Source organism: Pundamilia nyererei, unplaced genomic scaffold (assembly GCF_000239375.1).
Source record: "Pundamilia nyererei isolate P.nyererei 1_Seehausen unplaced genomic scaffold, PunNye1.0 scaffold00299, whole genome shotgun sequence".
Classification (NCBI taxonomy): domain Eukaryota; kingdom Metazoa; phylum Chordata; class Actinopteri; order Cichliformes; family Cichlidae; genus Pundamilia; species Pundamilia nyererei.
Window position 1 is genome coordinate 110,840 of NW_005187700.1, and position 15,503 is coordinate 126,342.

Consider the following 15,503-nt stretch of genomic DNA (forward strand, 5'->3'; position numbering starts at 1 on the left):
GTATGTCATGGTCGCGATCTTCCCCCCACCGTTGTAAATAGTTTGGCGCCTTGTGTTTGGTGATGTAAATAAATGTCGTATCTTGCTTTAAATCTTGTCTTGGGATTATTTTTGTGGAAGTTGCATGCCGGTTGCCTAGGCCGGGGTGTAACACAGAGTTTGAGGGAAGAAAACTTTATTGAAACTTCAGCTTTTTTTTGTGTCGGCAGGAAGTTGGCGAAGAAGAGGAAGGAAACTCTGAGCTCCAGACAGGAAATGACCCTGATGGTGAACAACTCCCAGCACACCACCATGGTGGACACGCATGTGCACACGCTGAACGGACGCAGTGAGTACATGCACGCGACGCACACAAATGCTATCCCTAATCCTATCTCTGACAAGCGGGTGAGACAAAGACTCGGTGACCGAGTCGCTCACCCACAGGTTGCACAGACGACGCAGACTAATCTGCAAACGCTCCCCGAGTCGAGACATTTTCTTTCAAAGAAAGATCATTTCGCTGATAATTCATGACGTGATAATCCCGTATCTAAACGATAGCAGTGAGTCGAGGGAGGAGCTCAGGCTGTGGTGTGGTCGGTCATTCCATGACTTCGTGTTCTGACTCGGTTTCCACGGTAACAGTGAAATCCTATGTTTTTGCTGCATGGCTTAGGACGCCGACCAACCTGAAAGAAGACAAGCTCAAACCCAAGCAGGTGGCGTCCTCGTCCTTCCTGCCGTGAGCTGAAGGAGGCGATGTTTTATCGCAGCGTAGCGGCCGTCAGAGGGCAAGGCGGCACTCTTCCCCCCAGGCTCCTCTGCTCGCCGTCTTCCTCTTTATTCTGGAGCACAGCATGCAGCTGCGAGCGCCTCCCTGGAGGAGACGATTTAAATTAAGCACAGACATCAAACACCACAGGCCCTGAAACCATGTCAGCTTACAGGAGCCTCTGATTTAATTTAACCATGAGAGTCTCAGGCGTGTAGCTGCGGCCGAAAACAAGAAGATCAGTCAAACGTCATCTTTGGATCAGTCAGTAGACGACAACAAGGGAAGAGCTGCTCACAACAAACCAGGCTAACAGACCTCTCCTCCAGCATCATTCTGGTTATTAAGTAAAGCTAAAACTACAAATCAGTGTAACTGAAATAAAAAGTTATGCTCTTTATTGATCTGCTCAAATCTTCCAGACCAAAGATCCAGTGAAGGTTTTGGTCCATCTGTGTGCTCAGACTGAGACAGCTGAAAGTCTGTGGCTTTACGACCACAAACAGAAGACTGTCTGAAACTGAAATCATCTAATACAATCAGAAAAGATTCAAGTGACAATAAAAAATTATAAAAGAAATGCTGCAAATCTCTAGTAACTCTGACTTTTATTAAAATAGAAACCCAGTGTTCATTAAACAGCTGAGCAACAATTTCAAATCATGGGTCAAACTCCAGGTACAAGTAATTCATAAAGGAGTACTGAGGATTACAGCTTGGTCTCTGCAAACAGTCCTAATGCCCTTCTAACATACTGCTAACATGCTAATGCCGTGCTAAGCTGTTGTTAAACTGCTGCTAATGCAATGCTAAGCTGTTGCTAAACTGCTGCTAATGCGATGCTAACATACTGCTAACCAGCTGCTAACGTGCTGCTAATGCCATGCTAACATACTGCTAACGTGCTGCTAATGCCCTGCTAATGTGCTGCTAATGCCATGCTAGCATGCTGCTAATGCCCTGCTAGCATGCTGCTAATGCCATGCTAACGTACTGCTAACATGCTGCTGGTGTGCTGCTAACATAAATGAAGCAATAATTAACCATCGCTGAGACTTTCCTTATGAAGTTGCAGGCAGGGCGATGGGTGAATCAGTGACTGTAAAATGGAAGAAGCAGGAAACTTTAAGGCTGCGTTTCTGTTTCCTCTATGCAGCTGTTTCATCTCCGTCCTCCTTCACCCTGAAGACAAACACCATCAGCACCTCCGTAGCAAACTCCTACTACCCAGGTAAAAACACTGAGATGCCTCCTGTTGACATAAGAACTGCTGTCAATGTTTTCATTTGTAAAAGGAGGCAGACTGTCTCAGACTGTCTCAGATGTGCAGCAGGGACCAGTGTCCACCAGATGCATGAAGATCGATGCTGAACAAGCAAACAGTCACTGCAGGCACTTACTGCACACCAGCAACAGTTCTTTGATAAGTCTCAGAGACACGTCTTCCACTGTCGGCTGTTTTTACACTGCTTCATCTGCATGAGCCTCCACCTAGGGCTGCTCAATTAATTGAATTTTAATCACGATTACGATCTGGGCTTTCAATGATCATTAAAAATGACTGAGCCGATTATTAGCCCCTCCCTCGTGCTTTACTCTCGCGCTGCTCCGTGTGGCAAATCAAGCGCACCTCTCTGCATTTCGAACACACATCACAACAATTAAGAGGACCTAAGGGAAGCTCGGAAAGCTAAGCAGAAGTTATTTGGAGAGGAGAGTGACTGCCGTTGGTTGAAAAGAGAGGTAAAAAAAAAACTTCAGTGGTGTGGAAACATGGATTCGCGGAGTCAGACGTGGATCAAGTAGACATAGTGTGTAAACTTTGCTACGGTGTCATAGCTGCACCACAGAGCAACACTGCAAAGTTCACTAAACATAGATGTTTACAGTTTTCATTTATTTTTTATATTGCAAACATTTGCACTGTTCAGTATTTGCACACTATTTTATATTATTTTTTAAAGTCAGTATTCAATACATTGTTATTGTTAACGCTTTAAATCCCTGTAGAACCGGAACCATGTAAGCTAGCGCAATAATTTGTTTTGCATATGAAACCAGAGGAGTTGTACTTACATCTTATGTCATCAGCTTGTCCTAGGTCACGGTTTCCTTCCACATATAGCTTTGCAAAAATTGCATAAAAAGCGCTTGCAGGAACAAAAACATAATATTCCAGAAACACGCTTTGCCGATCCGATCAGCTGTTCGTAACACTTCCCACATTGAAAAAGAGTCAACTCGAACTATAGCATGTCCGCCAGTTCCTGTCCGAAACCGGAAGTGACGCCATTTTCGTGGAAAATGTAGTTTTTTACTTGTAGGCCTTAAAAGCCTATACTGGTGTTTTTATAAGTCATGTTTGACTATACTTTTCTGAATAGTTTCTGGGATGCTTAGAACTCGAATTGCACTGCTGGAAATAGTTTATTTTGATGCACCTGCTGTTTTCTTTGCAAATTTGCATCATAGGATTGTTTTTTTGTTTTTCCTGCAGTATATAAAAATTGCTGTATCTCCAAATTAAAACTATGAAGACACTCAAAATAAATTCCCTGTTGTTGTAAACTATTTTTTGCAACTTTTTTGTATTTGAAGTTTTGAGGGATAAGCCTCTTAAATTTCCCCAAGTAGAAATATATGTAAAAAAAAAAACCAAAAAACGATTTTCAAGTTTTTTGTAGTTTATTGCACTTTTTTGCAATGAATGTAGTTACTATGGACTTAATGCATAAATATTATTAAAATATGGGCTATAACAGTTGTATTGATGTATAGCAACTTGAAATGCTCCCACAAATGGCACTACAACATGTAAAAAAAATAATATAAGCTCTGGCGGACTTGGTTCTATGGTAGGTCTTAAAGGGTTAAATAAATATCGTCAAATAATCGAGATCTCAATTTCAGTGAAAATAATCGTGATTATCATTTTTACCATAATCGAGCAGCCCTACCTCAACCTGCTGGTTCCTCTCCTTACACCTGTACACAAAAATGCCACACAGATTCTCAGAGGCATTTGGACGACGATCAGTCCCTGTGTGCTAATATTAGCATTCCCCAGATATCCAGCCAACAACACTAACATTTAGATTGACAATAATTCATTACAATAGTGGGGATTCATTACAGTAGATGTCTTTCTCAGCTCAATGTAACTAAATTAAATGATGCAGTTCCTCCACTCTTACCTTCTTCAAAGCCTTGTGCCAACACACTGCAGAACAGCTACCTAACGCTACTCCTACAGATGTGACTCATCTTGTTAATAGTGTTATGGCTTCATTGGGTACAACTCTGGATACTGTAGCTCCTATGAAAAAGAAAACTTCACTCCCTAGTATACCTCAGATAATTCAATTCAATTTTATCTGATATGCACATAACTCGTAAGCTAAACATGTTCTGAAAAGTTTATCCGATGCTGGGTCTCAGGGCCAGCAGCCAAAGAAGAGAAGGCCAGACCTCGCTCTCCCCAGCCACCTCCTTATCTGGGGAACACAGAAGCCAGCCAAGAGACGCAATCTCTCCAGAGTAGCCTGGGTCTGCCCCGGGGCCTTTTCTCGGTAGCAAAAATCCAGAACACCAGGAGGCGCCGAGGAGGCATCCTAGTCAGATGCCCGAACCACCTTAACTGGCTCCTTTAAATCTAGAGTAGTGGCTCTACTCTGAGCTCCTCCTGGATGGCTGAGCCCATCTCTATCTCTAAGGGAAAGGCCAGCCAACCTCTGGAGAAAGATCATTTCCACTTGCATTAGCGACCTCATTCTTTCAGTCACTACCCAAAGCTTGTTACCATTGGTAAGGGTTGGAACGTAGATCCACCAGAAACACTCGGCTTTTAAGCTTAGCTCTCTCTTTACCATGATGGACTGGTACAGCTCAGTCCTGCAGCTCCCCTCACTCGTGAACAAGAACCTGAGATACTTAAACTCCTCCTCCCTGACCCGGAGCAGGCACTCCACCCTTTTCCAGCTGAGGACCATGGCCTCAGACTTGGAGGTGCTGATTTTCAGTGTGAGCTGGAGGCCACCACCTGATGAAGACAACAGAGCCCCCATCATCTGCAAAAAGCAGTGACAAGATTCTGACTCCACCCGAGTAGAAGTAGTTTGGCTACACCCGGATATTTTGTCAAAAAAAATCGATGACCGAGCTGACAATGTGGACCAAGCTCTTTCTTGTATAAGGACCAAATAGCTCATTGCAGTGGGCCAGACACCCCATACTCCGAAGTGCCTCACAAAGCATACTCAGAGGACTTCTCCAAGTCCACAAAATGCATGTAGACTGTGGGCACACACCCTTAAATACCCTTGATAGGCTAAAGAGTAAACCACATATTTATTCTTTCCCCGGGAGGCTGAAGAGTGTCATCCCCCCCCCCTGCAGATATTAAGGGTGTGTAACTATTGCACAGTACACACTACAGTAGTTAGGAGTTGTACAAAGTAGTTAGGAGTTGTACAAAGATATCCACAGGAAGGAATCATTTCCTGTGTCGTTCAGTGGTGCATTATGGGTAATCTCAGTCTCTCACTGAACATGTGACCCTCAACCTGCTGCCCCAGCATGCAACACTGTAGAGGACAACACTGACCACAGCACCCTCACAGAAAATCCTGAGCATTGTCCGGTAGATGTTGCAGACCTCAACTGCCTTTGAAAACAGAGTCTGGCCCTTCCTTTAGCGTGCACTGGTGTTTTTAACCCAGTCCAGTTAGTGTGTACTCTGAGGTATTTACAAGTCTATCCACCGTCGTCCCTTCCCACCTTATCCAACTTACCACCAAGTTGTAAGTTGCTGCCATTTTCCTTGTAAGTATTTATTACAGGGCGTGTGTAACCTGTTCATGTGTTACGCCCGTCATTGCGTTGTGTTCTGGCGTGAAAGTAAGAGGCAGGAGACAGTACTGGGTCTTTGGCTCTTTACTGCACATCTGCAACACAGAAATATGTGTCTGATCTGTGTGTGTCACGCGACTGCCAGTACACCTCTCCTCCGGCCATGCTAAAAGGAGCTGTGGTCTGCAGCTTCATTAACACTACAATAATATAATAAATCAAATACAACAAATTGTTTTAAAACATTAACTTAAGCTCTCAAAAACAAAAAGCACAAAATAAATAATATGTCACTGAAAAATCATCAAAAACAATTTATAAGAACAATAAACAAAATAATTCAAAAACAAATAAACAGTCAGATAAATACAATTCAATCACCAGGACCCGATATTCTAGTGCTTATAGTTCAAACATTATACTTCAGTACAATTATATTAATAACCGCCATCTAACAGGCAATACAACACTGTACTTATAAAAACAATGAATGAAAGACTGCATCTCCAAAACATAAGAACATCTCCATACCTGCAACACAGAAATACAGTGGGGCAAAAAAATATTTAGTCAGCCACCGATTGTGCAAGTTCCCCCACTTAAAATGATGACAAAGGTCAGTAATTTGCACCAGAGGTACACTTCAACTGTGAGAGACAGAATGTGAAAAAAAAAATCCATGAATTCACATGGTAGGATTTGTAAAGAATTTATTTGTAAATCAGGGTGGAAAATAAGTATTTGGTCACCTCAAACAAGGAAAATCTCTGGCTCTCACAGACCTGTAACGTCTTCTGTAAGAAGCTTTTCTGTCCCCCACTCGTTACCTGTATGAATGGCACCTGTTTGAACTCATCATCTGTATAAAAGACACCTGTCCACAGCCTCAAACAGTCAGACTCCAAACTCCGCCATGGCCAAGACCAAAGAGCTTTCGAAGGACACCAGGAAAAGTATTGTAGACCTGCACCAGACTGGGAAGAGTGAATCTACAATAGGCAAGCAGCTTGGTGTGAAAAAATCAACTGTGGGAGCAATCATCAGAAAATGGAAGACATACAAGACCACTGATAATCTCCCTCGATCTAGGGCTCCACGCAAGATCTCATCCCGTGGGGTCAAAATGATCATGAGAACGGTGAGCAAAGATCCCAGAATCACACGGGGGGACCTGGTGAATGACCTGCAGAGAGCTGGGACCAAAGTAACAAAGGTCACCATCAGTAACACACTACAACGGCAGGGAATCAAATCCCGCAGTGCCAGACGTGTTCCGCTGCTGAAGCCAGTGCATGTCCAGGCCCGTCTGAAGTTTGCCAGAGAGCACATGGATGATACAGCAGAGGATTGGGAGAATGTCATGTGGTCAGATGAAACCAAAGTAGAACTTTTTGGTATAAACTCAACTCGTCGTGTTTGGAGGAAGAAGAATACTGAGTTGCATCCCAAGAACACCATACCTACTGTGAAGCATGGGGGTGGAAACATCATGCTATGGGGCTGTTTTTGTGCCAAGGGGACAGGACGACTGATCCGTGTTAAGGACAGAATGAATGGGGCCATGTATCGTGAGATTTTGAGCCAAAACCTCCTTCCATCAGTGAGAACTTTGAAGATGAAACGAGGCTGGGTCTTCCAACATGACAATGATCCAAAACACACCGCCCGGGCAACAAAGGAGTGGCTCCGTAAGAAGCATTTGAAAGTCCTGGAGTGGCCTAGCCAGCCTCCAGACCTCAACCCCATAGAAAATCTGTGGCGGGAGTTGAAAGTCCGTGTTGCTCGGCGACAGCCCCAAAACATCACTGCTCTCGAGAAGATCTGCATGGAGGAATGGGCCAAAATACCAGCTACTGTGTGTGCAAACCTGGTAAAGACCTATAGTAAACGTTTGACCTCTGTTATTGCCAACAAAGGTTATGTTACAAAGTATTGAGTTGTATTTTTGTTATTGACCAAATACTTATTTTCCACCCTAATTTACGAATAAATTCTTTACAAATCCTACCATGTGGATTCATGGATTTTTTTTTTCACATTCTGTCTCTCACAGTTGAAGTGTACCTCTGGTGCAAATTACTGACCTCTGTCATCATTTTAAGTGGGGGAACTTGCACAATCGGTGGCTGACTAAATACTTTTTTGCCCCACTGTATGTTACACGTGCTGCGGGGAAAAGCCTGTTCTGACGTTTGAGTCTAAGGTTTATTTGGAGCACCGTGAACTCTCTCCACACTCTATCATGTCATTCTTGAAAGAGAGGTTTGCCGTGTTCGAGTCTGTAGTGGGGCCTCGTTAGTGCCATCATTTGCATAGTACAGTTTTCTGGTCCATGTCAGTCAGACTGTTCATAACCAAACCATGTCCATGCAACAGAGGTGACCACTCCTTTAAGGTCCTCCATTTGTTTGGACTGCTCCTTCTGTTTGAGCAAACTGGTTCTGCCTCGTCTTCACTGACCATGCTGGGATTTTCTCTGCCTGCATCCACCAAAGTGGATTTTGCGACACCACGAAACAAACGATTATATACGATTTTAATATAAAACCGATTTTAATTTCATCATCTGATATATTTCGTCATATCGCAAAGCCCTACATCTCAGCCTCTCTCTTCGCTCGAGTGTCCAGGACATGTGGTCGTAGATCTGATGATATGATTACACAATCGATCATCAGCCTGCATTGAGGTGAGCTGGACTATATCTAGCTGGTGCATCTCAATCTCATTCACTAGCTCAGGTCCTTTCCCACCAGAGAGGTGATGTTCCACGTCCCAGTTGCCATCCTCAGGAGCATTGATTGGTCTGGCTAGGCCGCTTGGCCAGCACCAAGTACATACTGCACCCAACCCCTACAACCCCTCCTATGCGTGGTGGGCCTAAAGGGGGATGGGCCCATGTCCCCCCTCGGGGCTGCGCCCAGCGAGGGCCCATGAGCTAAGGGCTGGCCACCAGGCACTGTGTCTTGGGCAGACTCTCCAGGTCTGCCTCCAGGCGGGGCCCTGGTAACACGCAAGAGTCTTCTGAATGGCTCTTTGTCTGTGCCATGGTAGACTCTACCAGTGGGCAAAAGCCCCCCAGCAACATAGCCCACAGGATCCCAGGGACACACAAACCCCCTCCACCATGATAAGGTAGAAATTTACATATTTCTTAAATCTAGCTTCAATCTAGCATTTCCACTTTAAATTAGATCAATCTATCTTTATTAATTCCATTCAGGATATGTCCTTCAATGTGCATACCAAACAACATCTCTAAAGTTAGAAATATCCTGTCTCAGAGTGATGCTGAAAAACTAGTTCACGCATTTATTACTTCCAGGCTGGACGACTGTAATTCATTATTATCAGGAAGTCCTAAAAGCTCCGTGAAAAGCCTTCAGCTGATCCAAAATGCTGCAGCAAGAGTCCTGACAGGGACTAGAAAGAGAGAGCAGATTTCTCCTGTATTGGCTTCCCTTCATTGGCTCCCTGTTAAATCCAGAATTCAAAATCCTGCTCCTCACATACAAGGTCTTAAATAATCAGGCCCCATCTTATCTTAATGACCTTGTAGTACCATATCACCCTATTAGAGCACTTCGCTCTCGCTCTGCAGGCCTACTTGTTGTTCCTAGAGTATTTAAAAGTAGAATGGGAGGCAGAGCCTTCAGTTTTCAGGCCCCTCTTCTGTGGAACCAGCTTCCAGTTTGGATTCAGGAGACAGACACTATCTCTACTTTTAAGATTAGGCTTCAAACTTAGGCTTCGAACCTTGTGGCTCATTCACCTGAAGCCCAGTACTCACCAGACATTTAGCTGCCATTTAAATAGTTAACATTCATCCAGCAGTCAGCCAACATCCAGCTGATGCATTTCAACCATTTAGTCAACATTAACTATACTCTCAACCAACATTCATCTACCACGAGCCTAATATTCACCTGACAGCTGGTGTTCACACATCAGTTAGCCAAAATTGAGCCAATGTTTTGCCTGCAGACATGTAGCGAGCTGACTGGTCTTCTTCTTCTTTTCTCTTCTTCTTTTGTCCTGTCTGTCCATCTGTCTGTATGCTGCTGTGTCCTGATGGCAGATCCCTTCGTACCGACAGCCATTCTGGGTGAGACACCTTTCCTCTGTTTCCTCTGTTTCCTCGATAGGCCAGATGTGCACAGGTAGACAGACAGGAAAGGGGCAGTCAGATGGTAGGAAGTGGACAGAGCTGAGGCCTAGAATAGAGAGACAGGTGAGAGGAGACGAGAGACAGAAGGACAGATATTCTGACTTCCATCCATCCCTGCTTGCTTCTCGTTCGGCTGCTTTTGGTTCTTTCCTCCTTTTGGAATCTTGTTTTTGTTATCTTGTTCCTTCATCTTTTACAAGTACAATTTTGTTTCAGATCATAACGTTCTCATTTATACTCTTCTTTCTGTCAATTTGTATGTTTTTTAGTTTAATTGATTAAAATAGAATTTTTATTTGCCTTTATATTAAATTAACATTTATTTTATTATTATTTTCCTTTCATAATGGATTAAATTTGTGCATTTATCTGTTTTGGTTTTGTTGTTTTTGAAACTTGATGGTGGGCTTCACTCCATCCCCGCATCCACAACATTCCTGCGTGTTGTGTTGACGTCACGTCTGTCTGTGACTTCCAACCTCTGCATGGGCACAACACGCCACGTGGACTGGGGGGAGGAAAACCAAAAGTTTATATTAATAAACTGATTATTTATTAATATATTATTATATGTGATGTGAACATTTACCCAGAGTCTGGCTGCAGCTGAGAAGAATCCTAATCCTTGGCTTCATTTTTATCAGTTATTTAAAATATCAGAGGCGTGGCAAGTGACAGATTTATTCAGTCTCAGTTATCTCATTGATAATCACTCATGCTATCAAGAATAACTAAACACAAATGCAATTACCACACCTCATGAGCACACGTTTTCTGTGGACGATCCATATCTTTGAGGACTTTCGCTTCTTCAGCTCTTCGGTGTTTTTAGTCTGAAAATATTGATACGCATGTTGTAGGCACGTCATTATTTCAGATCACAGAAATGAAAGCAGCCGAGCTCGGCTCACAGACCTTGTATACTTTATTCTTCCTCAGATTTAACCTGAGATTTGCTTGGCTCTTGGGAAACAAACGGTGGCTGTTTTACTGTAAACACTTTCCCAGGTGTATCTGGTAGTTAAAGAACACATGGAACACATATTCTCCAGCTCTGTTTGGGACATGTTGTGGGAACCTGTCAGAGAGTCTTTCTGTCCTTGAGCAGTGATTAGGGCTGTGGTCAAATTAAATCGATAGTATCTCTAAAGGATTTTGACTAGAAACAGGTGACGTTCTACCCAAACGCAGTGTTAGGGACAGGAACATCTACATGGGGAACAGTGGACCCGGCTCCAAGTTTCAGTGAAACTTCTGCACTTGATTCAGCTAAGCGTCCACAGAATAGAAGGCTATTAGTAAGCACTGTTTCATAAATTCCCCTTTTCTCCTCTCTCCTCAGGCTAGCTAATCGGTCTTCAGGCAAGGGATGCTGACGTTAGCCAAGGCTACCAGTCCTGCACTCAGGGTACAGTTAGCAAGGGTAGCTAGGTTACCCTAAATGCTAGCTGCTACCAATGCAAATAGAACTACTTCTAGCTGTTTGTTTGATTCATGCTGGCTGTTTGTTAGCAGAAGGTTAGCTTAAGAACAGGCTAAAGCTAAATTTGTTGCCTAAACTCTGTCTCCTCTGTCTTCTTCTTCTTTTCCATCTTTCTCTTTGTAAAGTGCCCATTAATGGTAAGTGGTTAAATTTGGGGCTAAAGGGTGGGCTCATGTTGGGGAGGGGTGTCTGTCACCACTGAGCATGGAGCCACACCCACCACCGCTGTGACATCATCAGTTAGCGTGGCAATGATGCTTTTTTTTACCGTCTGTGAGATTGTGACGCTACAACCCCCAGCTCCTCCCACCATGTAACCTTGAATCAATCAGCTTCTAGCTCTGCATCTCTTTATCTGATTGGTTCCCTTTTTTGTCATAGTGGTTGTTTTGTCCATTCAGTCACAACTCGCCACCTCCATTACATCACCCATCTTCTCGGCCTCACCATACCTGATTGGGCTTTAAATGACAGAGAGTTCCTGATTGGTCAGTCAGCCCCCAGACTAGCCAATAAAAACAGAGTTAGAGAGTATAGTGGAAGGTATGTCAGCCAAGTCTTTGCTGAAATGTTCACATCAGAGTCCTGGACGTTTCTGATTAGAAACCAGTTTACCAAAAAGGTTTGTTCATTTCCAGGACTCTGAACTTTCCTCTTTTCACACCGCAGCTCCAAGAACGTGGACCACCTCTAGACCAGTACTCAGACCATGCTGTACTGGATCTGAACCAGTACTCAGACCATGATGTACTGGATCCAGAACAGTACTTGATATTACAATTAACTGCAATGAACTATTGAAGAACTTGACATGGCAGCAGTGTGAAAAGAAACCAGCAACAATCACCATCCTCTCTCTAGTCATGTGATCTGATGTCATGTGATCTGTGTGTGTCATTCATTAGTGTTGCTGTTGGCTCCTTGGACAGATCAGTGGCATACTGAAGGAAAGTACAGACTCTGGACAGACTTTGTATGACTTCACTCTTTCAGGCCGTCCGTCAAATTCAGGCTCGATGAAATTGAATCACCAAGTTCACTCTTTTACTGTTTAACCCGGGCATTAGATTGGTGGCTGCCCACTGCTTCAATGAGTGAATGGGTTAAATGCAGAGAGGACTTTCCACACAGGGATCAATAAAGTATACGTTATTATTATTATTATTATTAACCAACACCTGAGCAGTTTTGTAATCTGAGGTTGTTTGTGTTACATCATGGCTTCACCCTGTAGTCTTCTAACAGTCCTGGTGGCTGGTTAAGATGTTTCTGCTGTGTTTAGTACATGAGGCTGAAAGAACAACAAGGAAAACATCTTCACCGTTTCTAACATTCAGGGAAAAAATGGACCAACACGAAAAGTGAAAACAGTCCTTCTGTTCAATGTTGCTTCTATTTAATCCAGTAAAGAAAAACTAAAACCAGTAAGTAACCAACTCATACCAATACATGATCTAACAGAACCAGTCTTTCCACTGATAATACACAGAGTCCAGGTTTCAGTGGCTGGATGTGTTCTGTAAGTCCGAGTTTTCACTGAGACTTGTTAGAGCAGCAGCTGAAGGTTAGAAGGTTTGACCAAACAAATTAAAGCGGTCTGTGCTTCATGAGGTCAGGACGCTGCGATTGATTGGCTGTAAACACAGAATCCCATTGGTTTGCCTGCTGACGATAAAGTTACTGATGAAAAACACAGAGACAGCGTGACTGTGAAAGGAAGTCTGCAGTTTCTGCTTCACTACAAGTTTTAAAAATCTATCAGCATTTTAGGATTACCTACCTCATATGCTAAGAAAGTTCTGAACTTGGATCAGTGGAAGCCAGGCTGCTTCTCTCAACTGTCAGATCAACAGTTCACATTTTTGCTGCAGATACTGTGATGTCCATTTCCCTGTGGTACAGAAGAGTCACTCTTATCTTCGCCTCATATCTTCTCCTGTTCAGCTCGATGTCAGCTTGTGAGCAGGAACTTTAATCCTTCTGGTTCATTTAAACTTTATATGCCACTCTGTAGCATTGATGGATTTAATGAGCAGATTCAATAGCAGATCTGTAAATGTGACCTTTGAAGGAATTTAGAAGATTTTTTAAAGGTATTTAAGTGAACATACAAAGTCTGTCCAAAATTAAGCTAAGCTTTAATCAGAACAATTCAAATGTAACCGATACAGAACTGAAAGTGAAATTTATCAAGTTCCATAATAAGAAACATTAGAACTGGAGCTAATGTCCTGGTTCTGCCTGGGTCGGTCTGGTCCATCCCAGCTTCATATTCATGTGTCTGTGCAGCCTAAATCTGATCTGTCCACCCTCTCCCGCCTCTCCTTCTATCCTCCCTCCAGATGACAGCCACACTATGACCAGTGAAACCAGTAGCCTGGTCCAGTCCCACTACAAGCAGCGGGACTCTGAAAGGGAGGCGCTGCCGTATCAGACAGGACAGCTGCACCCGGCCATCCGAGTGGCCGACCTGCTCCAGCACATCACCCAGATGAAATGTGCTGAGGGCTATGGTTTCAAGGAGGAATATGAGGTGAGGACAACACTCTGAGTTTCCTCTTCAGTTTGACAGTAAAAACACTTTTATCCAATCCACAGCTGTGGGGGAGGGGTCAGACAGAGGCAGGTGTGAATGCTGACAAAAGTCGACATAAAAAAAAGTGTTTGTTTACAAAGTGAAGCCCACAGTCCTGCATGCCTCCATCAGGACCCACACCTAGACCCCACACCTTCAGTTACACCCACACCATCAATAAGGCCAACACCATCAGAAAGATCAGGACCTGAGCTAGTGAATCTGAGCTAGGGCTGAGCTTGTTTTTTCAGCACAAAGAAACGGAGAAACACCACGACTCTCCGTCAGCCTCCACCTTCATTCGGTGGCAGTGTGTCTCAATGTCTGCTTCCATCATGGTTTCACTGAGCTGTGAAGTGCTTTTTCAATTCTAGTGGAAACATTCATCATGTTGGTTTGTCAGAATTTGTAGCTTCAAAGAAAAGTTCCAAACACTTCCACTAAAGATCCACAGCCCCAGTAAGACTCACACCATCAATTAGACCCACACCCCCAGTGAGACCATCAGTAAGACCCACAACGCAAGTGAGACCCACACCACCAGTGAGACCATTAGTTAGACCCACACCACCAGTGAGACCACCATTAAGACCCACACCATCAGTTAGACCCACACCACCAGTAAGACCACCATTAAGACCCACAACACAAGTGAGACCCACACCACCAGTGAGACCATCAGTTAGACCCACACCACCAGTGAGACCACCATTAAGACCCACACCATCAGTTAGACCCACATCACCAGTAAGACCACCATTAAGACCCACACCACCAGTAAGACCAAAACCATCAATTAGACCCACACTACCAGTAAGACCCACACCATCAATTAGACCCACATCACCAGTAAGACCACCATTAAGACCCACACCATCAATTAGACCCACACCATCAGTTAGACCCACACCATCAGTTAGACCCACACCACCAGTAAGACCACCATTAAGACCCACACCATCAGTTAGACCCACACCACCAGTAAGACCACCATCAGTAAGACCCACACCATCAGTAAGACCCACACCACCAGTAAGACCCACACCATCAATTAGACCCACACCACCAGTGAAGCCATCAGTAAGACCCACACCACCAGTAAGACCACCATTAAGACTCACACCATCAGTTAGACCCACACCACCAGTGAGACCACCAGTAAGACCCACACCATCATTTAGAATCACCACCAGCTGGGTTCTATCCTCCTGAGCTAACCCACAGTCACTTTGAGCAGTGACACTATATTTGGCTCCAGATTTTCTGCAGGCATCTCTGTGACAGTTGTTCTGTCTTTTGTCACATTAGATTCTAAAACATGATTTCACTGTTGTTCATTATTGCTTTATTAGCCTTTAGAACCAACCAATCAGAAGAGTGTGGTTAAACATGAAGGAGCAGAGTCAGTTCCACAAAATACTACTAACTAAAGAATCTCTCTAAACAATTAATCATTTATATCAAAAGTCTATTAATCTGTGAGCAGGCGGGTTAGTGAGTAATGAGGAGCATGAGGGCTGCGAGAGCAGGAGGAGGAGGAGCAATAACCAGGAGACGAAGACAGTAAATAAAATAAATAAATAATGTTCACTAACAGCACCAGTTTGGGACTTTCTGTTGTGAGCTGTGTGCGTGTGTGTGTGTGTGTGTGTGTGTGTGTGTGTGTGTGTGTGTG

At 43.8% G+C, this 15,503-nt stretch overlaps 1 protein-coding gene across 1 annotated transcript in view; it reads left to right on the forward strand.

Moving 5' to 3' along the window:
* The window catches only part of LOC102197453 (receptor-type tyrosine-protein phosphatase mu-like), a 116,467-nt gene that overhangs the window by 55,421 nt on the left and 45,543 nt on the right, over positions 1–15,503 (forward strand). The window contains exons 11-15 of the mRNA XM_013915412.1: positions 210–328; positions 1,911–1,985; positions 9,681–9,707; positions 11,379–11,390; positions 13,596–13,786. Of these exons, the coding sequence (XP_013770866.1) occupies positions 210–328; positions 1,911–1,985; positions 9,681–9,707; positions 11,379–11,390; positions 13,596–13,786 (424 nt within the window). The remainder of the gene's footprint in view (positions 1–209; positions 329–1,910; positions 1,986–9,680; positions 9,708–11,378; positions 11,391–13,595; positions 13,787–15,503) is intronic.